The 27,532-nt window shown below is 42.8% G+C and overlaps 2 protein-coding genes across 8 annotated transcripts in view; one reads left to right on the forward strand and one right to left on the reverse strand.

The window, feature by feature from the left end:
* BCCIP (BRCA2 and CDKN1A interacting protein) overlaps positions 1–13,452 on the forward strand; it is a 40,797-nt gene extending 27,345 nt beyond the window's left edge. The window contains exons 3-7 of the mRNA XM_077258375.1: positions 4,986–5,066; positions 6,708–6,800; positions 7,982–8,169; positions 10,963–11,131; positions 13,038–13,452. Coding sequence (XP_077114490.1) covers positions 4,986–5,066; positions 6,708–6,800; positions 7,982–8,169; positions 10,963–11,131; positions 13,038–13,208 — 702 coding nt within the window. The 3' untranslated portion in view covers positions 13,209–13,452. The remainder of the gene's footprint in view (positions 1–4,985; positions 5,067–6,707; positions 6,801–7,981; positions 8,170–10,962; positions 11,132–13,037) is intronic.
* The window catches only part of DHX32 (DEAH-box helicase 32 (putative)), a 68,885-nt gene continuing 54,684 nt past the window's right edge, over positions 13,332–27,532 (reverse strand). For all 7 annotated transcript variants that reach the window (XM_077258370.1, XM_077258365.1, XM_077258367.1 and 4 more), the window contains 5 exons: positions 24,018–24,209; positions 21,956–22,105; positions 21,119–21,306; positions 18,106–18,287; positions 13,332–13,679 (listed from right to left, as the gene is read on the reverse strand). In XM_077258370.1, the coding sequence (XP_077114485.1) occupies positions 13,502–13,679; positions 18,106–18,287; positions 21,119–21,306; positions 21,956–22,105; positions 24,018–24,209 (890 nt within the window). In that variant the 3' untranslated portion in view covers positions 13,332–13,501. The remainder of the gene's footprint in view (positions 13,680–18,105; positions 18,288–21,118; positions 21,307–21,955; positions 22,106–24,017; positions 24,210–27,532) is intronic.

Below are 27,532 nucleotides of genomic sequence, written 5' to 3' on the forward strand. Positions count from 1 at the left end.
CAGTGGATTGCTCACTGAACATTGTGTGTGTGTGTGTATATATGTGTGCATATGTATGTGTGTGTATATATATATATATATATATATATATATATATATATATATATATAATCTCAAAAAATAAAGGGAACACTTACACCTTGAACAAAAGAATATAACTCCAAGTAAATCAACCTTCTGTGAAATCAAACTGTCCACTTAGGAAGCAAAACTGATGGACAATCAATTTCACATGCTGTTGTGCAAATGGAATAGACAACAGATGGAAATTATTGGCAATTATCAAGACACACTCAATAAAGGAGTGGTTCTGCAGGTGGGGACCACGTCTCAGTACCAATGCTTTCTGGCTGATGTTTTGGTCACTTTTGAATGTTGGTTGTGCTTTCACACTCGTGGTAGCATGAGACGGACTCTACAACCCACACAAGTGGCTCAGGTAGTGCAGCTCATCCAGGATGGCACATCAATGCGAGCTGTGGCAAGAAGGTTTGCTGTGTCTGTCAACGTAGGGTCCAGAGGCTGGAGGCGCTACCAGGAGACAGGCCAGTAAACCAGGAGACGTGGAGGGGGCCGTAGGAGGGCAAAAACCCAGCAGCAGGACCGCCAACTCCGCCTTTGTGAAAGGAGGAACAGGAGGATCACTGCCAGATCCCTGCAAAATTACCTCCAGCAGGCCACAATTGTGCATGTGTCTGCACAAACGGTTAGAAACCGACTCCATGAGAATGGTCTGAGTGCCCGACATCCACAGATGGGGGTTGTGCTCACAGCCCAAAACCGTGCAGGACGCTTGGCATCCACTGGCACCCTGTGCTCTTCACAAATGAAAGCAGGTTCACACTGAGCACACGTGACAGAGTATGGAGACGCTGTGGAGACCGATCTGCTGTCGGCAACATCCTTCAGCATGACCAGTTTGGCAGTAGGTCAGTAATGGTGTGAGGTGGCATTTCTTTGGAGGGCCGCACAGCCCTCCATGTGCTCGCCAGAGGTAGCCTGACTGCCATTAGGTACCGAGATGAGATCCTCAGACCCCTTGTGAGACCATATGCTGGTGCGGTTGGCCCTGGGTTCCTCCTACTGCAGGACAATGCTAGACCTCATGTGGCTGGAGTGTGTCAGCAGTTCCTGCAAGATGAAGGCATTGAAGCTATGGACCGGCCCGCCCGTTCCCCAGACCTGAATCCGATTGAGTACATCTGGGACATCATGTCTCGCTCCATTCACCGACACGTTGCACCACAGACTGTACAGGAGTTGGCGGATGCTTTAAGGCCCCGTCTCACATAGCGATTTACCAACGATCACGACCAGCGATACGACCTGGCCGTGATCGTTGGTAAGTCGTTGTGTGGTCGCTGGGGAGCTGTCACACAGACCGCTCTCTCCAGCGACCAACGATCAGGGGAACGACTTCGGCATCGTTGAAACTGTCTTCAACGATGCCGAAGTCCCCCTGCAGCACCCGGGTAACCAGGGTAAACATCGGGTTACTAAGCGCAGGGCCGCGCTTAGTAACCCGATGTTTACCCTGGTTACCAAAAAAAAACAAACAGTACATACTCACAATCTGGTGTCCGTCAGGTCCCTTGCTGTCCGCTTCCTGCTCTGACTGAGTGCCGCCGTACAGTGAGAGCACAGCACAGCAGTGACGTCACCGCTGCGCTCTGCTCTCACTGTACGGCCGGATCTCAGTCAGAGCAGGAAGCGGACGGCAAGGGACCTGACGGACATCAGATGGTGAGTATGTACTGTTTGTTTTTTTTTTGTAACCAGGGTAAACATTGGGTTACTAAGCGCGGCCCTGCACTTAGTAACCCGATGTTTACCCTGGTTACAAGTGAAGACATCGCTGGTTCGGTGTCACACACACCGATTCAGCGATGTCAGCGGGACCTCAACGACCAAAAAACGGTCCAGGCCATTCCGACACGACCAGCGATCTCGCAGCAGGGGCCTGATCGCTGGTACGTGTCACACATAGCGAGATCGCTACTGAGGTCGCTGTTGCGTCACAAAACTTGTGACTCAGCAGCGATCTCGCTAGCGATCTCGCTATGTGAGACGGGGCCTTTAGTCCAGGTCTGGGAGGAGATCCCTCAGGAGACCATCCGCCGCCTCATCAGGTGCATGCCCCGGCGTTGTAGGGAGGTCATACAGGCACGTGGAGGCCACACACACTACTGAGCATCTTTTCCTGGTCATGAGGCATTTCCATTGAAGTTGGATCAGCCTGTAACTTCATTTTCCACTTTGATTTTGAGTATCATTCCAAATCCAGACCTCCGTGGGGTATTCATTTTGATTTACATTGATAATTGCTATGTTGTTCCGAACACATTCCACTATGCAATGAATAAAAATTTGCAACTGGAATATTTCATTCAGAGATATCTAGGATGTGGTATTTTAGTGTTCTATCCTTCCTATCTATCTATCTATCTATCTATCTATCTATCTATCTATCTATCTATCTATCTATCATATATATATGATATTATGTATGTGTGTACAGTGGAGGAAATAAATATTTGATCCCTTGCTGATTTTGTAAGTTTGCCCACTGACAAAGACATGGACAGTCTATAATTTTAAGGGTAGATTAAATTCAACATTGATAGAATATCAAAAATAAAATTCAGAAAATCAGATTGTATAAATTATATGAATTTATTTGCATTTTCAAGTGAGAAATAAGTATTTGATCCCTCTGGCAAACAAGTCTTAATAATTGGTGACAAAACCCTTGTTGGCAAGCTCAGCAGTCAGACTATTTTTTGTAGTAGATGATGAGGTTTGGGCACATGTCAGGAGGAATATTGGTCCACTCCTCTTTGCAGATCATCTCTAAATCATTAAGATTTTGAGGCTGTCGCTTGGCAACTCGGAGCTTCAGCTCCCTCCTATAAGTTTTCTATGGGATTAAGGTCTGGAAACTGGCTAGTACTTTTGTGGGGGACACTTCCCTGGTGCTATTGACAGCTTGGCCCAGGGGGGCGCCCATTCAGCAATTTCCTCATCCAGAAAAACCTTCTTAATGAGGAAGTCTTTAAGCATCACATGAAGACCCCCCACAGGCCGCCCCGGAGCATGAGCATTTCATTAAGGCAAAGCTGAAAACAAGGATTATACAACAACCACAAGACGGATTTCATCCCCAGGTATCATTGTAATCAGTATAACGGCGCCGACCTGACAATCTGTAGGTTACTGTGCACAATCATGGAGACACTGTCGGGGGAATGTAGGATTAGTTTCTGTTTCCCGTAGCTTATTTCTGAATCCTTCAAACATTTTTTGCTGACTATTTATTACCCTGGCCTGATCTACTCACCTATATGATATTATGTGTGGGCTTTTTTATTGAATACAATAAAAGCTAATTTTTATATAACTTTTTTTTTTTTTTCCCGCTAATTCATACCTTTAGTCTATATTGTTTTTTCTCCCGTACATCTCCTCATTAGTTAGTGTTTCTTGCAAAAAACAAACAAAAAAAAAAACTGAAACCATTTTCTCCAGTAACAATATAAGTAATGTTGTAATTGGGGTAGTCGGAGATGCTCGTATTGAAGACCAATATGTTGGATCGGTCACTATGTAATTGTTGGTGGTCCGGCGCCTGTTTGGATACCAGCGATGTACATTAGTGGCTTCTGTGGAGTATTGCGGTTTATCTCCCATTCAGGAGAATTTATGACCACATCAAAGTTTGGCTCAACTTAGATGTAATCATATAATTGTCAGAAAGGAGTTCAGAAAAACTCGAGTTAAACGATCACTGACGGATTCTCAGTTTTCTCATTCTGCAGTTGGCAATGTGCAGGGAAAGAACCTATAAAATCCAAACTGTGCAAAACTTTTACTGAAACTCAACTGCAAAACTTTTTTTGCAGCTCAAAATGCCTGCATTTAAGCACAAACTCTTCTGACAAAAAAATATACAGTGAGTATGGAAAGTATTCAGACCCCTTTAAATTTTTCACTCTTTGTTTCATTGCAGCCATTTAGTAAATTTAAAAAAGTTAATTTTTTTTCTCATTAATGTACACTCTGCACCCCATCTTGACTGAAAAAAACAGAAATGTAGACATTTTTGCAAATTTATTAAAAAAGAAAAACTGAAATATCTCATGGTCATAAGTACTCAGACCCTTTGCTCAGTATTGAGTAGAAGCACCTTTTGAGCTAGTACAGCCATGAGTCTTCTTGGGAATGATGCAACAAGTTTTTCACACCTGGATTTGGGGATCCTCGGCCATTCTTCCTTGCAGATCCTCTCCAGTTCCATCAGGTTGGATGGTGAACGTTGGTGGACGCCATTTTCAGGTCTCTCCAGAGATGCTCAATTGGGTTTAGGTCAGGGCTCTGGCTGGGCCAGTCAAGAATGGTCACATAGTTGTTCTGAAGCCGCTCCTTTGTTATTTTACCTGTGTGCTTAGGGTCATTGTCTTGATGGAAGGTGAACCCCCGGCCAAGTCTGAGGTCCAGAGCACTCTGGAAGAGGTTTTCATCCAGAATATCTCTATACTTGGCTGCATTCATGTTTCCTTCAATGACAACCAGTCATCCTGTCCCTGTAGCTGAAAAACACCCCCATAGCATGATGTGGCCACCACCATGTTTGATTGTGGGGATTGTATTGGGCAGGTGATGAGCAGTGCCTGGTTTTCTCCACATATACCACTTAGAATTATCACCAAAAAGGTCTTTCTTCGTCTCATCAGATCAGAGAATCTTATTTCTCTGGTTGGGGGACCTCAAAATCTCATGAAGCTGAAGGACCTTCCGCGCTCTAGAGAACCACAAGACGAGACCTCCATCAGTTCTCTCCTCTGTCTTGTATGATGGGGGATCATGTACTTTAAGTAGCAGCTTTTATAGGGCTCCAGGAATGTTAACATATTTTGTGAAAATAAACGCCATATGTAGACCGGTCACCGTCCATACATTCTTCATGATCTTTCCATTTCATGTCCTAGCTGTTCCTGAAAGCCCATGTGAACACCACGGAGCTGGCCGATCTCCTGATTCAGCAGAACCACATTGGAAGCGTCATTAAGGTAAAGTGATAGTTCTCTTTTCTCTATGTTCACATTATTTAAAGTGTAACTGTGCCCTGTAATCCCCCTGTGCAGCCATGCTCGGCCTATTCTTGTGCCTTCAATTTCCGGGAAGTGGCTGTCTGATGGCTACTGCTGTCGGCCATGTTGGTCGTCATAGGACTCCTTTTGTCTGTCACCCGGTCACACAGAAGATGTAAACAACCTTTTCTCTCCGGTCCCCTTTATCTTTTTCTGTCTAAATTTGTCCCAAAATGTCCTAAAATGAAAATCCACGTCAGAATGGTTGTATAGTCCTGATATGTTTGGGGGCTTCCTATTTAACACCATAGGCACTCAGTCTGAGCTCACGATTGTGTCCAAATAATGGCCTTAGAGTCTGCCGGCTATTGTGACCTGTTCAGGGAAGGGTTAATAAACCACCTGACAGCGGTTTTTAATACATTGAGAGGTGCTGTTTTTAAAATGCTATCACTTTTGGGGGGTTTAGAATATATAGCACCCTCAAAGTCACATCAAAACTGAAGAGGCCCCTAAATAAAATAAGTTTAGTAAATTTCCTTGAAAAATAAAAACTTACTGCTACAATTTTAAAGCTTCTAACATCCTGACAAAAGAACATTTTAGAGATGGTGCTGGTGTAAAGCAGACATGAAGGAAATGTTATTTAACTATTTTGTATGGTGTGACAATCCGGATTAAAGGTATAATCATTAAGGCTATGTTCACACGATGCGGTTTTTGCTGTGGATCCGCAGGGGATTTGCAGCTGCGGATCCGCAGCCGTTTTCCATGCAGGGTACAGTACAATGTTACCCTATGGAAAACCAAAACCGCTGTGCCCACTTTCCTTTTTTCAGCTTGAAAATCCGCGCTGATTTTCTGCGGAAAAAAAGAAGTAGCATGTCAATTCTTTCTGCGGATTCCGCAGCGGGTTTCCACCTGCACCAATAGGAAAGTGCAGCTGGAAACCCGCAGTGAAATCCGCAGAAGAAAAAGGACAGAAAACCGCAGGGAAAACCACCACGTTTTTGCACTGCGGGTTTTCCAAATCAGGACCTGAAAAATCCGCAGCAAAAAAAGGATAGTGTGAACAAGGCCTAATAGTTTGAAAACTGCTTTTTTTTTTTTTTTTTTAGAAATTTTTGACAAATTTCTGATTTTTTTTTTTTTTTAGTAAATAAACTCAAAACATATCGACCTAAGTTTGAGAATGGTAAAGTATAATTTGTCCTGAAAAGAAATTCTCAAAATCACTGGGATAAGTTGAAACATTCCAGAGTTGTGCCACTTCAGGTTTGAAAAATGTGGCCTGGTCACTAAGCGGTTAATACAAAACGCGCACTGTAATATCAAGTGGGAAAACGTGAAAAAGGGAATTATACAGCTGTTCAGGCATATAATTTCATAGTTTGTATACCAGTCTCATCAGGTCAAAAGAATCTGGTTAATAATGTCTTACTTTGCGCCATGTTCATATAAAACCTTGCACCATTTTGATGAATTTGGCGCAAAGTCCATTAGCGAAAATACAGACACCATGCAACTGATTTCTTGGGACCTGAGTATTTACAGAATTACTCCTTATTGTATGTACAGGTCTTAAAATGCTTTTGTCCTGTGATATTGTTTTTTCATTAGCAAGCTGAAGGTATGGAGGAGAGTGATGACGACGATGAGGAGGAAGATCATGTGTTTGGCTTTATTAGTCTTCTGAACTTAACAGAGAGAAAGGTATCTGCCATCTATTTATCTATCTATATATCTACGGTATCTATTTATTTATCATCTATCTATTATCTATCTATTATCTATCTATCATATATTATCTATTATCTATATCTATCTATTATCTATCTATCTCGTATCTATGATCTATCTATCATCTATCTATTTAACTATCTATCTATTATCTATATATCATATATTATCTATTATCTATCATTATCTATTATATATTTATCTATCTATCTTTCTTTGTCTACAGTATTTTTCTATTTCTATCCATCACATGTATACTATGAGGTTCTTCAGCAACTGAGGTGTATACTATGAGGTTCTGAAGCAGCTGATGTGTATACTGTAAGGCTCTGCAACAGCTAATGTGTGTATTATGAAGTTCTGCAACAGCTGTGTATCCTATGCGGTTCTGTTCTGCAGCAGCTGATGTGTATACTATGAGGTTTTGCAGCAGCTATGTGTCCTATGATGTTCTGCAGCAGTTGATGTGTATACTGTAAGGTTCTGCAGCAGCTGTGTGTAATATGAGGTTCTGCAGCAGGTAACGTGTGTGCTATGAAGTTCTGCAGCAGCTGCGTATCCTATGTTCTTCAGAAGCTGTGTGTCCTAATGAGATTCTGCCGCAGCTGTGTGTCCTATGAGGTTGTGTAGCTTCTGATGTGTATACCATGAGGTTCTGCAGCAGCTTATCTGTATACTATGAGGTTCTGCTGCAGCAATCTATCCTATGAGGTTTGGCAGCAGCTGCCTATCCTGTGAGGTTCTGTAGCAGCAGCTGTCTATCCTATGAGGTTTTGTGGCAGCTAAAATGTGTCTGAAGAGGCTCTGCAGCAGCTGTGTGTCGTATGAGATTCTGCAGCAGCTATGAGTCCTATGAGGTGCAGCAGCTGATGTGTATACTATGAGGTTCGGCAGCAGCTGATGTGTATACTATAAGGTTCTTGGGAAGCTAAAATGTGTCCTAAGAGGCTCTGCAGCAGCTGAGATGTATGTTAAAGATCATTGGTGTAATATTGAAAATAGCATTATAGAATTGCAGTTGAGCAGAAGTGTGAATTCAGCTCTGGATGTCAGCACTGGAGCACAGGATTGTCAGGTATTGATACTGATCAGGAGCAGATTATGGCGTCATTACCATATCCACAATTATGGTTCTTTTCTGGGGTCTTTTCCAGGGGGTCCCATGTGCGGAGCAGATAAAGGAGCTGATCTTGGGCCATTGTGAGAAGAGCTGCGAGCAGAGCACCGTTCAACAATTGGAGAAAATACTAAATGACGACAGTAAGCCGGTCGGCCATCTCCTGAGCGAGCGATTCATTAACGTCCCCGCGCAGATCGCTCTGCCCATGCACCAGCAGCTGCAGTAAGGCTCATTTTCTGCCATCCTTTGAACATTTTCATTTTTCTTTTGTTTGTTTTTTTATATTCATTTTTCCCCTCAGTTGGCATCAAAGATGTTATTTAAATGTAAATGTCTGGGCTGAAATTCTATCGGTGCCGCAACGAAGCCGATGTGATAAGCGGCGACGATATGTGTTCTTTTTTGGAAGGAACAATTGTAATTTATTTCTTATTTCATTCACATTCCACACAGTCTATCTCTTCTTTCAAGATGAACGGATATATTTTTTTTTTTTTACATTATTTATTTGTATTTTTCTTTTTTTTTTTTATTATATTTCTTTTTGTATTTATGAAGGGTTTTTTTAATCTATTTTTACATTGATTTTATTATTATACCATAATTCTTATTTTTTTTTTCTATACTTTTACACAAGTTTTCACTCTTGCAAATTTCTAAAACTCACTAAAAGAAAGCATTTGCCATTTTAATGCCAAATTAGCAAATATTCTGGATTACCGGGCATAGGCTGTGTCCACATGTAACAGATTTTATGTCCTAATTCATCTAAATGAGGTTTTGCAGAAATGCATGCACCCGCTACAGAAAACACGTATGATCTGGAACTTCTGGAACAAATCGAGCTTCAGAGCAAAACTCTTAACGCAGCTCTGGAGTTAATGTTGATTTATAAGCGATTAAATGAGAGTAAAAATGGTGCTGGTTCTATAAAAGAGAAGCAGGGGCCCCATACACATTAGCTATGTGGTCAGAGCCTGATTTCTTGGGACATAATTCGGAATTTCAGGCTATTGTTTTTTGTTATCAGCCATTCCGTAGGAGACTTAATATTTTTTTTGAAAATCTCTAGAACCCATCCCTGCCTCCTATATATCCAGAAAACCCTCCATAAATCTTCACACCGATACGTGACGCTGATACCCGCTGCCGTCCCTATTATATGGCTGACAATGGGGTAGTCGGCCCTTTAAGACGAAGCGTTGAGTACGGAGAAGAGCGAATGTTCTGTGCTATTATCTAATCAGTCTATACGAGGCATAAGTTGTTAATTACAGATCTTGTAGAGGGGTGACCCCGGGGGCATCCGAAAATTGCTAGATGGCACATAGATGACCCAGAGAGGCTGGGGGTTGTAGTCCTAGTGACCGCAGTAAGTGCTGCCGTACAGGCGGATCGTGCTGCAATCACTCGCAGTCTGTAATTTATTAGGAAGCTGTCAGAGGCGAGCGGCGCTTTTGTGTTTTCTGTTTTCTTAATATAATATCAATTTTGGGGGGAAAAAAAGTGAATTTTCTTTATCTATATAAGTTACAAATCTGCTGCAAAAACAGAGGCGAAAAATACAATTACTGTTTGCCTCAAGTTCTTCCAGGTGAGATACGTATTATTATGTATTGCAGCAGCTGAGTGTATTGTGAGGTTCTGCAGCAGCTCAGGAGTGTACTATGAGACTCTGTGGCAAATCAGGCGTGGACTATGAGGTTCTGCAGCAGCTCATGCAAGGACTATAAGGTTGTGCAGCTGCTCAAGCATGTCCTGTGAGGCTCTGCAACAGATCAGGCATGTCCTGTGAGGCTCTGCAGCAGCTCAGGCATGTCCTTTGAGGCTCTGCAGCACCTCATGCAGGTCCTGTGAGGCTCTGCAGCAGCTCGGGTGTGTACTGTGTGGCTCTGCAGCAGCTCAGGCGTGTACTGTGTGGCTCTGCAGCAGCTCAGGCGTGTACTGTGTGGCTCTGCAGCAGCTCAGGCGTGTACTGTGTGGCTCTGCAGCAGCTCAGGCGTGTACTGTGAGGCTATGCTGCCGCTTAGTCATGTACTATGAGCCTCTGCAGCAGCTCAGGTGTGTACTGTGAGGTTCTGCAGCAGCTCAGACGTGTACTATCGGGCTCTGCAGCAGCTCAGGCGTGTATTGTGAGGCTTTGCAGCAACTCAGGTGTGTGTACTGTGAGGTTCTGCAGCAGCTCAGACATTTTGGACTACATAAAATGCTTTTTATTTATTTTGAGGGGAAGTGGAGTTTTTCTCTTTATGGTGTTTATTGTAAAAGTTAAAGCTATGGTTTATCTTCTGGGAGGTTTTAAGCTAATTTTTACATAAATTTTAAGTCCCCCCTTTGGGACTTGAACCTGCGGTTAGTCTTCTATTAGATCCAACCTGTGGCTTGGCTTCGCAGGAGCACCCGGATGGCGGGGACAGGATTGCGCAATTTAACAGTCATTTATGGCAGCATTTAAAACGCTACACAGCAGCAATCGGAGCAAACTCCTGTTGTTTCCGCTAGAGGTGGCTACTGTCTGTATAACACAGCTGGCATGCCCTGTGTATGGGGCGAGCTCATCTCCTGCACCCGACTAGTGAAACGTGTATATATCTATATATACTACGCAGATCATTAAGGGGTTTAACACAATCACAGCAGAAAAATAAGAGCAGCGTCCCTTTAAATCCTCCCGGTGCAGCTGTGTTCTGGCCGCCGGTATTTACAGGACACATTGGCCATTTCTCCGGCAGTCAGTTTGCCTTCCTAAGAGCAGTCGCTGTGACAAATCCTCCGTCCCGTTCACCTCCCTTGGCGGAGTATCAGCATTTGGGCTCCATTGATTTCCGGGTGAAGTTTCCCTCTCGAACCTCGTCACCCCGTTTAGTCGCTTTACGATGAGCCGTGAATATCCCGTTGACACTTTTACGTTCTGCCGTTTCCTCACTTCTCCTCCGTACATAACAATTTGTCGTCCCGTGAATCATGGCCGCGTCTTCCGCCCCTAATTGTTCCCGATTGACCTCCCCTGTACAGGAAAGAACTGGCCGAGGCGCAGCGGACCAACAAGCCCTGCGGGAAATGTTATTACTATCTCATCATAAGTAAAACCTTCACCGAGGCGGCAAAGAAACCCCGAGGGTCCGGAACGCAGGGGAAGGAAGAAATGATGTTCGCCAACGCAGAAGAAGAGTTTTTCTACGAGGTAAAACCCGATTGTTCCTGTGTCCGTATACAGCTGAGATTTTTGGGGAGTTATATCTGTCTTTGGGAAAGCTGGGTGACAACCTGTGTTGGATATTGTATCTGAGAGGCAGCGCTAAACCCAAGGAAGGAGAGTACATCTGTATTTGTTATTTTCTACATCTGCAAAAAAATAAAATAATATCTATGACGAACCTTTAAAAACAAGCTGTTTGCAGCCACCACTAGGGGGCGCTTACTGTATATACGGTACTTTTTTTTAACCATCGAGTTCTATGTTATAAACTACGGTATATGCAGTGAGCTCCCTCTAGTGGTATCGGTAGGCAATAACAGTCATTCAGCTCGGTGGGGAATTAGGACAGACTTTCCAGCTTATTTTATATTTACAGGGCAAATTTTAATTCAAAGGTTACACCCAAGGAAGGGACCCGACCTGAAGATCCGATAAAGTGCCAGAACAGGTTAAAGGACTCGTCACATGTTCATTACGTCTCCTTCCATGCTCCTTAATTAGGTTATAATATGGTCATAAAATATGCTCCACGGCGGCGGCATCCATGTATCACCCCAGATCCTCGTACGCCTAATCCACGCTCAATTACATTTAATTAAAAATATATATTTAAACGACCTGCGAGCCCCTCAGTCACGCGCGTCATTAAGCAGCTACATCCGGAGCGTGCCGAGAAATCTGTGACTGATGAACTATCATATGCAAGAGCGGAGACATGCAGAGAAGTGCAGGAACCATCCCAGCACTGACTGTCCAGATTATCAGACCAAGAAAGGAAAACTTGAGATGACCAAAAAAAAAAAAAAAACCCTTAATTCTGGCATTTTTATATTTTTCCCATTACATAATTTACCAATCTGATTAACTTGCGTTCTATTTGGTATCACTGTGTTCAGAAATGTCTAATTTATCAAAGTGTATTTTTGTTTTATTTCTAATGAGGCAAAAAGGTGGGTGATTTGAACATTTAAAAAAAAACAAAAAACATTTCCCCACTTTTTATTTTATAGTTCTCTTAGGAGACTTGAAGCTACGATCGTCTGATCGCCTATGCTAAACATGGCAGCGCTTCAGAACCCCGGCCATTGTGACAACCCATCGGTGCCCCGCGATCACGTGACGGGCATGCCGATGGGCAGGATCAATGACGCACTTCCTGTCTGCGCATGTTAAATGCCGGTCAGTAATTAATTCAACTGGTTAACAGCCACGGTTGGAGCTCAGATCCACCCACTGCTGTTAGAGGCACTTGATGACTTATTAAATCAGCCATTGTTTCTCTTCTCTTCCCAGATTTGCTCCTGTCATTGTATGCAATATGACAGACAGAAAGGTTACAGGTGTACTCACTTATCATACATTTGTCATAGCCACAGGACATGCCAGAAATGTAGAGTAGATTCCTCCATTTGGAGAACGAGTCCTCGCTATCGGTGGAGGGATAATCAGAACTTCCATGGATTTGTATATAAGTTCTGACTCTCCATAGAGACAGATCCAGGTGCCATTGATGTGACCCGCATCTATCATACACTAGTAGGTCTTGCGCCATGTAGTCATTGTAGCGCGACATGGATGGGTCGCGTAAAAGGAAGTTGGCGTCACTGATGTGGCGGGTTTGGACCACCAGCTTCTTGTGAATTATTTTACTATATTTTGATAGGATTTAAAAAAAAAAAAAAAACACAACTGCAGTACCACAACCGACCACTGGACAAGTGTGGAGCTGTTTTCATAAGAAAGCACCGCCCCGTTCACCTTAGAGCCGAACTGCCATATCAGATAACTCTTGGCCCAGGGACGGTGCAGATTCTGGAGAAAGAAGCCATGTTCTAAGTCTGTGCTCCACATGAACATCTTATGCCTCAAAAAACTGCTTTTTCCTTTGCAGAATGCAACCTTGAAATTCAACTACTCTGTGCAGGGAGAGTGCGACACCCAGTTGTCAGGAAGGTGGTCCTTTAAGGACGTGCCCATGAAACCCCTGAGGACGGTCATGCTGGTCCCTGCGGACAGAATGAATTCCATCATGGAGAAGTTCAAGGAATATCTGTCGGTGTAGATGACATCTGCTGCCCTCTAGTGGCCGCTGTTCAGATAAACTTGCAATTTTTATTGTACTGGTACATAACTGGGTTTCGCCGGCTTCTTCTCGGTCCTAGGAGACTGAGTAACATTTCAGGAATGGGATTTATATTTTATTACTATTTTACCATGACAAATAAAGAATAGAAAACAAAATATACAAAAAGGTGAACGTTATAACAAATTCACAGTTCATTAATAAAGTCTCTTTCCAGCTCCTATTGCACTTGTGTGACGCCTTCTTTAATCAGGCAGGTGGGGGAGGGGGGGTCATTGTATATTACATCTTTGTTCCGGGGTATTTTCTTCTTCTTCTGTTTCTCCGTCATCTTCAGGGTCTGGAGAGGAAGGGATAGTAGATGCCGAGTCTAATGCCTCCTGTAATAGCTCTTTGCTCTCACTAGGGGGCAGGTTGCTGAAGTAATATTGTGGCGCCAACTGCATAAACCTACACAAGAAGGGAAGAAAAAAAAAATAGTATTAATCCTGCGGAGGTAATGACGCCATATAGTCTGTGGCTCCAGGCTTTTATCTTTTCTGCTATCGCCCCTTTACAAAAAGATTCACAGTGGATTTTTCAGATTATTATGCAGACTCTCTGCCCCCGGAGACTTGGAGAGCTGCATTTTACATCAATGAAAAGCTCACTGCTACTGAATCCTTAGCACAAAAGAATAAACCGGGGGCGGCCGGAGAACATAGAAAAAAGCAGAGGTGTCCGCATGCCCCCGTGCTGGAGAGACATGTCACTCGCTGCAGTAACAGGCGGGATAATCTGTATTTTATTGATATCGCAAAACGCGAGGAGCGCTTCATTCCCGTTTCCCCCTGTCTGTAAATCCTCGTTTAAACAACAGAGGAAATGAAATGTTATTACGTTATATATATACAGCGGTGGTGAGGGGATAAACCAATATAGGAAGCACGCAACCTGCAGTGTATGCGCACAAGATTGGACCAAAGGGAAAAAAACATCCTGCATCCTTGAAAATCAAGTATAAAATAAAAAAAACTATAGATATATACATTGTGTTCCAAATTATTATGCAAATTGGATTTAAGTGTCTTAAAGATTTAATTGTTTTGTTTTTCAAATAAACTCGTGGATGGTATTGTGTCTCAGGGCTCAATGGATCACTGAAATCAATCTTAAACACATGTGATAATTAGTTTTCCAGGTGATTCTAATTAAAGGAAAACTACTCAAAAATGATGTTCCACATTATTATGCAGGTCACAGGTTTCAAGCAATATGAGAAAGGATCTCACTGCTGCTGAAAAGCGTTAAATAGTGCAATGTCTTGGACAAGGTATGAAAAAATTAGATATTTCACGAAAACTTAAGAGTGATCATCATACTCTGATGAGATTTGTGGCTGAAACAGAGCACAGACAGAGTTAATGCAAATAAAGGCATAATGAGGAAGTTTTCTGGCAGACAAATTCATTGGATTAAGAGAGCAGCTGCCAAAATACCATTACAAAGCAGCAAACAGTTATTTGAAGCTGCTGGTGCCTCTGGAGTCCCTCGAACCTCAAGGTGTAGGATCATTCAAAGGCTTGCTGTGGTGCATAAACCTACTATTCGGCCACCCCTAAACAGTGTTCACAAGCAGAAACAGTTGCAGTGGGCCCAGACATACATGAAGACTAATTTCAAACAGTCTTGTTTACTGATGAGTGTCGAGCAACTCTGGACGGTCCAGATGGATGGAGTAGTGGATGGTTGGTGGATGCCACCTGTCCCAACAAGGCTACGACGTCAGCGAGGAGGTGGAGGAGTCATGTTTTGGGCCGGAATCATGAGGAAACAGCTGGTAGGGCCCTTTAAGGTTCCTGAAGGTGTGAAAGTGACCTCTGCAAAGTATATAGAGTTTCTGACTGACAACTTTCCTCCATGGTATAAAAAGCAGAAACGTGCCTTCAGGAGCAAAATCATCTTCATGCTGACAATGCCCCATCTCATGCTGCAAAGAATACCTCTGAGTCATTGGCTGCTATGGGCATAAAAGGAGATAAACTCCTGGTGTGGCCGCCATCTTCCCCTGACCTCAACCTTATAGAGAACCTTTGGAGTATCATCAAGCAAAAGATCTATGAGGGCGGGAGGCAGTTCACATCCAAACAGCAGCTCTGGGAGGCAAAGAAATACAAGCAGAAACTCTCCATAAACTCACAAGTTCAATGGATGCAAGAATTGTGAAGGTGATAACAAAGAAGGCTCCTATGTTAACATGTAACTTGGCCTGTTAGGATGTTTTGGAGTTAAATAGCTTTTTTGTTCAGTGAATGTGACCTCCTAATGCTACAAATTCCACAAATGAGCATTTTCAGTTCTTTAAAACAGATCAAATGTTTAGAAATTCTACTGTGCCTAATAATTTGGAACAGTGCATTGTGAGTTTTTATTCATTTGGAGATTATACTGTTATCATTGGGAGGTTTCTTCAATAAAATTCGATGTATACTCTAACGGGTGGTGACTTTTATTAGACTGACTGTCATTTGCACCAACCATTTAGGAAAATCCGAGAAAAATGTCATTTGCATAATAATTTGGAACATAGTGTGTGTATGTATATATATATATATATATATATATATATATATATATATATATATATATATATATATATATATATATATATATATATATATTATATATATATAATATAATTTTCTCTATCAGATTATATCTATCTCTTAGAAAAGTTATATTTCAAGAAAATATACCAAAAATGGTATAAACATATATATACATAGACACTATCACAATAAAAAAAAAATGTTATTCTGATTCCAGTTTGTTTTTAATAGGGGGAAAAATGTTTTCAGAAATATACAGTACAGACCAAAAGTTTGGACACACCTTCTCATTTAAAGATTTCATGACTATGAAAATTGTACATTCACACTGAAGGCATCAAAACTATGAATTAACACATGTGGAATCATATACTTAACAAAAAAGTGTGAAACAACTGAAATTATGTCTTCTATATTCTAGGTTCTTCAAAGTAGCCACCTTTTGCTTTGATGACTGCTTTGCACACTCTTGGCATTCTCTTGATGAGCTTCAAGAGGTAGTCACCAGGAAGGTGCCCTGTCAGGTTTAATAAGAGGGATTTCTTGCCTTATAAATGGGGTTGGGACCATCAGTTGTGTTGTGCAGAAGTCTGGTGGATACACAGCTGATAGTCCTACTGAATAGACTGTTAGAATTTGTATTATGGCAAGAAAAAAGCAGCTAAGTAAAGAAAAACGAGTGGCCATCATTACTTTAAGAAATGAAGGTCAGTCAGTCCGAAAATTTGGGAAAACTTTGAAAGTGTCCCCAAGTGCAGTGGCAAAAACCATCAAGCGCTACAAAGAACCTGGCTCACATGAGGACCGCCCCAGGAAAGGAAGACCAAGAGTCACCTCTGCTTCTGAGGATACGTTTATCCGAGTCACCAGCCTCAGAAATCGCAGGTTCACAGCAGCTCAGATTAGAGACCAGGTCAATGCCACACAGAGTTCTAGCAGCAGACACATCTCTACAACAACTGTTAAGAGGAGACTTTGTGCAGCAGGCCTTCATGGTAAAATAGCTGCTAGGAAACCACTGCTAAGGACAGGCAACAAGCAGAAGAGACTTGTTTGGGCTAAAGAACACAAGGAATGGACATTAGTCCAGTGGAAATCTGTGCTTTGGTCTGATGAGTCCAAATTTGAGATCTTTGGTTCCAACCACCGTGTCTTTGTGCGACGCAGAAAAGGTGAACGGATGGACTCTACATGCCTGGTTCCCACTGTGAAGCATGGAGGAGGAGGTGTGATGGTGTGGGGGTGCTTTGCTGGTGACACTGTTGGGGATTTATTCAAAATTGAAGGCATACTGAACCAGCATGGCTACCACAGCATCTTGCAGCGGCATGCTATTCCATCCGGTTTGCGTTTAGTTGGACCATCATTTATTTTTCAACAGGACAATGACCCCAAACACACCTCCAGGCTGTGTAAGGGCTATTTGACCAAGAAGGAGAGTGATGGGTGCTGCGCCAGATGACCTGGCCTCCACAGTCACCAGACCTGAACCCAATCGAGATGGTTTGGGGATGAGCTGGACTGCAGAGTGAAGGCAAAAGGGCCAACAAGTGCTAAGCATCTCTGGGAACTCCTTCAAGATTGTTGGAAGACCATTCCCGGTGACTACCTCTTGAAGCTCATCAAGAGAATGCCAAGAGTGTGAAAAGCAGTCATCAAAGCAAAAGGTGGCTACTTTGAAGAACCTAGAATATAAGACATAATTTCAGTTGTTTCACACTTTTTTGTTAAGTATATAATTCCACATGTGTTAATTCATAGTTTTGATGCCTTCAGTGTGAATGTACAATTTTCATAGTCATGAAAATACAGAAAAATCTTTAAATGAGAAAGTGTGTCCAAACTTTTGGTCTGTACTGTATATATATTTTATCACACACACACTTTTTCTTATGATTGTGTGTATATATGCACACACAATGAGCTATATGTATCTTAAGACAAAATCTACTGATAATATACAAATTATATTTTGTCTTTAGATAATTTTTTCCAATATATAGAAAAATTATAACAAGTAGATAAATTTTTTTTTATAGATTCTGGTGTGTGAGACACTTCTGGCCCCAGATGTGCAGAACATGCCAAGCACCAACACTGATGCCAGTGATTCATGTGAGTGATGACCATGAGGCCATTACTACAGGATTGGTGACATTCAGCATTAAAAAAAAAAAAATCCCAGACCATCCCTTTAATATAATTTTTAAATGATCTCCGGTGATTTTTACATTTCGCCTTAAGAATGACATTCAATAATAAATGTGAGTGTATGATGAGAACCGTACAGATCTGGGGAGATTTCGGAGGCGATCCGGATACAGCTTCTATCTGCTACGCTGAATTCATGGAACAGGACCCACTCGGGAACATTGTGGTTGAGGCAGTAGCCAGAATCTGGATGGAGCTGGCCCACTTGTTTGTGCGTCAGCATGATGTAGTTCCCTAAGCCATCGACATCTCGCGCAATCTAGGAAGAAAACACAAATAGTGTTATGTGAGGCCCTTCATTTGTTCACATTAAAGGAGTTTTCTTCTACATTGCTGTAAAGTAAAGGGGTTGTTTTATCTTATTCAACAGGACGATTGGAGAAATAAGCAACTTAGCAATTTACCTTTTTTTGTTTCAAAAAAATAAATAAAATCCTCTTCATTCTTAAGAATTATGAGATATTTAATTCCATAGTTTACAGTTCGCTGCCACTTACCTAAGCAAGCAGAGGTTTGAAGCTGGTCGGATCGCTGGACCTGGAAAGCTTCAGGGTCAGTTACAGAGGTAAAGCCGTCTCGGCTTGTAGGATCGGAGACCTAATAGTTTGGCCCAGTGGCCTGAAATGTAAATCAGGAGTACAGTAGCCCCCCAGCATGCAGGAATGCTGGGGAGCGCTGCGCTCCTGAAGATTGGATTTTCACTTTAAGCTTAAAAAGGGTCTGTCTCTAGATTCTCTTCTGAACACTTACCATTTCACCAAAATTAAAAGTATGTGTATGAAGGCCACAATGGGACCCAAGATATTTAAATATCTACTATAGAAAACTAGGTCTTCGCACGGCAGTTGTGTCCTTTTACCAGGTCCTTCCCAATAACACTGAATATCTACCTTAGTGACCAAGCCTGAAAAGATCAGCTTTTATTTCTGTTTTTGTTTCACACCAAAGAACCTTATCTGAATGAATGCTTGAGGTTATGTTCATTTGGATAGCAAATATCTGGAGACTTTTTTTTTTGTTATATGTATGTAATAGAATGTACCTTACATGAACAAAATTGTATTTTACATCTAATTATACATATATACTTTACATAATTTGTCTCAAAAAGAGATCACAAAAGATCTCTAGGGAACACACTTTTTTGCTCATTTTTTCTATTGTACACGGAGCGGCCATAGAAGCTGTGAACATGTGATCACCAAGTCTTACAAAAGCATCGGAGGTGCATAGCCCTTCACTGACCGCTGCATAGCCACCAAAAGAAAGGACAAGTAAAAAAAACACTAACTACTTTCCTTGGGTTTTCTGCCTATCAGACGTGGACCTCCACCTGCTAGATTTCAGGAACCTTTTCCTTCTTGCATTGTGGAGCAATTTACATAGTGAAGTTAAAGCTCCTGCTTTATATTTATAGTGCACTTAGTCTTGCCATCCCTTTGACTCAATAATGACTGTTTGCGACATGAAGTAATTAACAGCACTTGCCATTAAAGTGGTTATCTAATACAGTGTGTCCGTAAAGTCATGGTGCACTTTTGACCAGTCACTGGATTTTACATTTTGGCGCCCTTTCTCTGGCCCAGTCATATCAGACCTATTCGTGAGGAGAGATAACAAGAACCAATCACACAACACAAACTCATTTAAGCGGTGGCTGAGCCCCCAGTCAGATTAACCCCTGACAAATTGAACTCTGATTAATACACTGCCATGTCTGACATCACGCAGCCACAAGCTTATGCCAACTGTGTGGTTTTCCATGCCAGTCGAGATGTGGACGGTACAGAGGAAAGTTCAGTGTGTTCTGTGGCTCGCTAATTTCGAATCCATGACCAAAGTGCTACGTGAATATTGGCATATTTATAAGGAAGCGCCACCACATAGGAATAGGGATAAGCAGTTGAAGGAAACCGGCAGTTTGGTGGAGAAACCCCGTGATACGCCCTTTTTTTTTTGTCGGAGCGGTATGTGACGGCAAACACGTATCTTGACATGTTGGAATTGTATGCAGTGTCACAATTTCCAGAAGGTGTCAGCTTTCAAGAGGGCGGCGCTCCTCTACACTATGCCACCATTGTTCGTGAGTTTCTTGATAGAACATTCCCCCGGCTGTGGATAGGCAGGGGTTCTGTTAAGCCATAGCCACCACGATCCCCGGATCTGACGCCCTTAGACTTTTGGGGTTATGTGAAGCAACAGGTGTACATTGAACGCATCAACTACATTAATTACTTAAAACAGAGAATCACAGACATTATTCACTCTGTTACACCTGATGTCCTTACCCATATGTGGCAAGAACTTCACTATCGTTTGGATGTGTGTAAGGCTACTTTCACACTTCCGTCGGTACGGGGCCGTCGCAAACTGTCGGCCCGACGTACCGACGGACGTTGTGCTAAATTTAGTTTTACAACGCATCTGCTGCCCATTGTGATGAGCGGGGAGGAGGGGGCGGAGTTCCGGCAGCGCATGCGCGGTCGGAAATGACGGATCCGACGGACAAAAAAAAGTTACATTGAACGTTTTTTTGTCACGACGGACCGCTAAAACACGACGCATCCGTCACACGACGTGTGGCCATCCGTCGTCCATTAAAGTGTATGGCAAAAAAACGGATCCTGCGGGCAAATTTGCAGGATCCGTTTTTTTGCCATAACGACGGAGGCAAAAAGACAAAAGTGTGAAAGTAGCCTAAGGCAACAAATGGAGCCCACATCGAACTGTACTGAATAGGTATATGAAACTGGGAGAGTTTTTCTTTTATTTGGAGCAGATTTCACATTTCTGTTGCTTTCCAGTGACTGGTCAAAAGTGCACCATGACTTTACAGACACGCTGTACTTTAAATTGATGAGAATAGGTCAACAATATCAGATCGGTGGGGATCCAACACCCCCATTGATCAGCTGCTATCACTCCAAGCAGCTGTGCCGTTCCGCTCACAATATACATCCATGATAAATGGCTGATCGGTGGGGTGCAGGCGTCAAACCCCCAATGGCCTTACATAGATGACCTATCGGATGGATAGGCCAGGAGTGACAACCCCTTAAATGCTTGGTGTGGAACATAGTCTTTGCTTACTTGCATGAAGTATCCAGACAGCAGAGATTTCTTCACATTCAAGACATTTTCATCGGATCCAAAAGCTGGTTCAGACACGGGAAGCTCAATCCTCTTCATGATATCCAGCAGCTCAGATCGTATGACACATGCCATCTCCAGCGCCGTGTAATTCAGCAGGTGATCCTGGCACCATCTCTCAAGGTCATCTGCTCAAGGGAAAAAACAACTGAATAAAAGATTTTTTTTTATAACCATTTGGCTCCATTGATGCAAGAGAGTCCTTTCTAAACCAAAAATCTCAAAACATGCGAAATCTTGGTGCGCTGCAGCAGAATCTGCACAAAACCATAGTTGGCCACCCAAGGTGCCAGGATGGGGTGGAGGGTCCTGGGACTGGTCGTCGGCTGTTGACTGTTCATTATTATTTACATTGCCCTATAAATTTGGATCTCCCATTATAGGTAGGATCACCATCAGTGGGGGGTAGGGTAAAGGCTTGTTTTACGTGTCCATATTTTACAGTCAGAGTGTGGTCTGGCAACGTTCTCCTGATCCAAACTCAACAGCCTCATATGAGTTTTGGTTAGAAGACCCTTGGCCGGTCCATACTCAGTCCACGGAATATGGCTGCCAGAAATCAGCTTTAGGCCATGTTCACACATTCAGTATTTTACATCAGTATTTGTAAGCCAAAACCAGGAGTGGAACAATCATAGGAAAAGTATAATAAAAACCCATCACCACTTTTGTATTTATCACAGACTCCTGGTTTTGGCTTACAAATACTGATGTAAAATACTGACCAAATACCGAACGTGTGACCGTAGCCTTAGAAATATAATGTACGGCACTCACACTGACTGGCATTGCTGGTCTTCATCTTTTCGTACTCTCTGTAGAGGTTTAGGAGAGTGAAATGATCGCCTGCAGGGTGCAAAAACTTTCTTCTGTTGCTTTGCTTGGTGACATCAGCTTCGGAGACTGAATCCAGGAAACAGTTTGGAGCTTACAATTGAAAAAAAAAATAACCAAAAAGTATAAAAATGGTGTAAACTGTTGACGCAATCCACAATCATTAATTTATTGCAGATTTCTTACTGGCCACTAAAGTCTCTCTAGGTGGTTATTTCCTGGTTTCTTGAGCCCTTTAAAGCTTTACTGTATAGATTAGGACAGAATAGTAAGAGCAAGTTCTTCTGCTGCAAGCCTAGATAAGGCAGGACAGTGACAGATGAGGCTCTATATGTGTCCCCCCATATACTGGCTCTTGTAGAGGGGCAGTACCCCATCACATACTGGAAACTATACTAGTCTGACACCAGTGCGTCTCACTAAAAGAGAATATCATCAAAGGGTTCATTTATTTCAGTTCTTCAATACAAAAAGTGAAACTCACTATATATATATATATATATATATATATATATATATATATATATATATATATATATATATATATATATATATGTCATTACACACAGAGTGATCTATTTCAAGTGTTTATTTCTGTTAATGTTGATGATTATTGCTTACAGCCAAGATTAACAGAAATAAACACGTGAAATAGATCACTGCTTGTAATGACTCTATATAATATATGAGTTTCACTTTTTGTATTGAAGAACTGAAATAAAATTAACTTTTTGATGATATTCTAATTTTGTGAGAAGCACTTGTATTTCTCTGCCCATTCTGCTATATAGATAATAGAGGGGGAAGGTCTACAATATAGCTGCCCCAGGGACATTTTTAAAACAACATATAATTACGGTAGCTACGGTTTAGGGGGGAAAAAAAAGGAAAAGAAAGGATTGAAAAGTGCACTTATAGAATGTAGTAATTTTAGCCTAAGAATTAGCATTAAAATCAATTGACGTGACATCCATCTGGTCAGTAAAAAGTTAGTACACCGCTGAGGGTCCTTCTAGTAGCTATTGCAATGTATAGTCGTAAGGATATTTCTCCACGTACATTCACATGGGGAATCATACGGCTGACAATCCATATGGATACAATCTGCCCAGACAGAAGAAACAAGGCCCTAAATATTCCAGATCCCCAGAATATCAATTATTTATTGGAGCCATTGCACTTTCTTACTGACCAGAAGGATATTTTACAGTGACAAGTTATCGGATTTTAATGGTAAATTCCGTCTACGACTCATGTTCTAGAAAGGGGGGGGGGGGGGGTAAGGAATGCACCGCCCCTGGAAATAAGGGCGCCTAGAAGAGATTTCGGATGGGGTGGGCAGGTCCCTCGCGTCACACTTGTCTGATAAACCTTCGGTCAAGGAGCTTTAGACAGCGGCAGGCAAATATGGAAAAAGGATTAATATCTGCAAGTGCATGACCACACCCCCTGCACTTGCATAAAATATTGAATAACGAATTACTTTGGAATGGAAGCAAGGATTGCAAAAAAAGAACGCATAGAAAACATATTTGATGCAACCGCATCTAAAAAACCCTCCAATCTATGAAATTATAACAATTAAAAAACCCTTCAAAAAAAGGGTGCATAAAAAAAAAAACGCTACACTGGAATTTTTTTCTTCTTTTTTCATCTTGCATCCCCCCCCCAAAAAAAAAAAATGGAATGAAAAGGGATCAAAAAGTGATGGAAGTACCCCACAATGGTACCAATAAAAACTATAGCCCACGATGCAATCAGAGATTTCCGTGCTTTATATTTTCTATTTTGCCAACTATCAATATCATCTGTCCTACTAAAACTTTGATTTTTTTTTTGTGCATTTCGCGGTAACACTCCTTTCATGTGCATAAAAATAGCATTAATCAAAAGGGTCTGCGTTTGCTTATTCCCTGACAGGCACATGGCGGGATCACACACGCCGCCGCTCTCGGAGCAGGGAGCCCCCCTACCGCGGAGACCATTGTTTTTTCCTGCACAATACCTGTCACCATGGCAGTCAGCGTCAGCATCTCATCCACACAATCAAACTCGCAGGCAGCTAAAATAGATTTTGACAGCTGCGGATCCAGTGGAAATTCAGACATGATGATTCCAAATTCAGAAAGATTTCCATCATTGTCAAGTGCAGCCAAGTAATCCAGGTCTTCTAAGGCTTGCATCAGGCTCTCAGGGTCTGTGAGAATGGAAATAGGAATGACTGTATTAGTAAGAGGATGGAGTTTGCAGAGGATGGTGGCAGCATAATTCAACAGTTACCTTCCTTTACCCTAGAAACAAAATCATTTTAATTAAAAAAAAAGTGCATATTACAGATACATCCATGTGATAAAGATGATGTGGAATACCAAATACTGTACAATGTCATTAAAGGGCCACTGTCACCCCCTCCAGCCGTTATAAACTAAAAGACCACCTTGTACAGCAGTAATGCTGCAGTCTAACAAGGTGGGTCTTTTAGTTTTTGATTCATTTATTACCTCAATAAAGCGTTTTAAAAATTGGCCACAAATACCAGATATTGTACCTGGAGGCGGTCCGAAGCGTCCTCTATGAATCTCCCAACTGCCTTCACTCTTCTCTTCAGGGGCGATGGTCACCGCCCCCTGAGCGCTGTTTCTTCTTAAATCCGGCGCCTGCGCTGTGCGTGCCTGCCTGGGGCAGGCGCAGTCTTCATTGTCAGTCACAGCTCAGATGCCGGGTGCCTGACTGCGCCTATGCGCGCAGTGCGCCCACCCTGTTCCTGAATCCCCGCCCCGCACTGTGTTATTCATTATGCACAGTGCGGGGCTGGGGTTCCTGGGCATGCGCACTGCGCTTGTCAGACGCTCCCCCCGGTCCCCCGCCTTCCAGCATTGCCGGAATATACAGGTTTCATTGCCGACGTTTTGAACAGCCACAAAGAACAACGCTGGAAGGCGGGGGACCGGGGGAGCGTCTGACAAGCACAGTGCGCATGCCCAGGAACCCCAGCCCCCCCCTGTGCATAATGAATAACGCGGGGCGGGGATTCAGGAACAGGGTGGGCGCACTGCCCGCACAGGCGCAGTCAGGCACCCGGCATCTGAGCTGTGACTGACAATGAACACTGCGCAGGCCCCAGGCAGGCACGCACAGCGCAGGCGCCGGATTTAAGAAGCAACAGCGCTCAGGGGGCGGCGACCATCGCCCCTGAAGAGAAGGGTGACGGCAGTTGGGAGATTCATAGAGGACGATTCGGACCGCCTCCAGGTACAATATCTGGTATTTGTGGCCAATTTTTAAAACGCTTTATTGAGGTAATAAATGAATCAAAAACTAAAAGAGCCACCTTGTTAGACTGCAGCATTACTGCTGCACAAGGTGGCTCTTTTAGTTTATAACGGCTGGAGGGGGTGACAGTGGCCCTTTAATAGTCAGAACGCTCATGTTGTAGCTCCCCCAAACCTTAAATGGTCACTACAATTTTAGAATACTATTATGTTGCCTCTGCCTCCCTGCGGGAAAGGGGAGGAGGGTCCTTGCCTCCCTACGGGAAAGAGGAGGAGGGCCCTTGCCTCCCTACGGGAAAGAGGAGGAGGGTCCTTGCCTCCCTACGGGAAAGAGGAGGAGGGTCCTTGCCTCCCTACGGGAAAGAGGAGGAGGGCCCTTGCCTCCTTACGGGAAAGAGGAGGAGGGCCCTTGCAAAATACAAAATAGTCAGGCAGGAGAAGCAGCAATAAACAAGCAGTGATAAAAACAGGAAAGCACAAAATGCAACACAGGAGCAGAAATCACAGGGAAGCACAAAAGTATATCCGGCAGCTTCCAGCAGTAAGCTGGTGGAGATGTGACACTATGTGCCTGGCTTCAGATGCATTGCTACCAGTGTGTACTCATTTGGAGTCCAGATGATGGTGGTGGTGAGACGTTCAGCCCTTGTGTCACCAACTCTGGGGATAAGCGTCAGCAGGAGATTGTTCCGATCGGCACAACAGTCAGAGGAGGAGACAGCGGCTGACCCATCACTGGCATCATCTGTGCTCCATAGGAGTACGCTCTTATATCAATGCAGCTGAAGGCAGTAAATGGGCTGGGCAAAAACTTGGGTTTGGAAGCCTTTTGAATTACTTAAAGTTAATTAACATTATATTGTGGTGCTATACAATGGTATGGCGGTATTACAGCTCTGTACAAGTTCTGCGTTTTGGCAACACTATTAGAACTTGTACAGAGCCGCAATGCTGCCACATGGGGCCACTGTACAGCGCCGTGATAAGGAGGCATTTCCCCATAAAAACAATGTGGAAGTAGAGTACGGGTCAATACACTTCTATGGATGATGCATTATGGCTTCTTACAACTCAGACCTGTAATGCCGCTATATGGTGCCTTTGTACAGCACTGTAATACAAAAGTAATTCCCCCCAAAAAAGTGTGGAGGTACAGTACGGGTCCATGAACTTGTATGGGTGATGTATTATGGCTCTATACAGCTCATCTTGAGTGGAGCTGTAGCACAATGACGTTATATAGCGGTATTATGGGGGAATTCCGCCCAAGGAATAATGCACAGGTACAGTTTGGGCCTGCATAAAGCTATTAAATATCATGAACAGAACTTGTATGGAGTTGTAAAGTGCCATATGTTATAGTATGAGTGATGTAACATGGCTCCATACAGATCACAGCTTGGAAAAGCTGTAATGCCGCCACACGGTACCTTTGTATAGCACCAAAATACAGCGGATTCCTTGCCTAGAAACAATGCATAAGCACCATATGTGCCCACACAGGTCTCTGGGTGACGCACTATGGCTCCATACTACTCACTAGTCCTGATGAGCCCTGGGAGGACCTGCAGCCGTTCCAAGACTCTGTGGCACAGAAAGTGTTAATGTTAGAGTGCTTTTAATGGAGGTCATATGAATTCAATCGGGAGACCTTGAGCTCGCACGTCCAATCCATTTTCCTTCGGGTCACGGAGCCTGAACAGGGTAACAACTTTTCTGGCTTTGTTCATTTCAATTACAACCTGGAATTAACTGCGCTACAGTTGTACTTACAGGACGCCGAGTGATTCTTTCCACCGTCAAAACCGTAACCCCAATTAATCTTCAGAAAGCGGTGCAGGATTTATTTAGAAAATGCATCATGAGAAAAGTATCACAACTATAACTGCAGCGACATTATAAAAAGCGCCCTCCGAAAGGTTTCCAGCAGCTCCGTCCTGGAAAAACGGCCCCTGCTCAGTCAGCTCTACATCCTGGTCCCTAGGGGGCGATATTGCTGCTGTCTGCTAAGCTTTTACCTCTCTAAAAACGGTGCAAAAGTAGAAAAGATTAAAAAAAAAGAAAAGCACCCCAAAAATGGCATAAGTGAATGAATTGGGCCCTTATTTCTAAAGTCTTTTTATATAGATTTTCACTTTTTTTGAGTGTTCATCAATATGGAAGCGGTTCGGTGTTTCCAGGCGATTAAATCAATTGCAAATTTAAAAAAAAAAAAAAAAAAAAAAGTCGACAAATTTTAGGGCAAATG

The sequence above is a fragment of the Ranitomeya variabilis genome, chromosome 4 (genome assembly GCF_051348905.1).
Source record: "Ranitomeya variabilis isolate aRanVar5 chromosome 4, aRanVar5.hap1, whole genome shotgun sequence".
Classification (NCBI taxonomy): Eukaryota; Metazoa; Chordata; class Amphibia; order Anura; family Dendrobatidae; genus Ranitomeya; species Ranitomeya variabilis.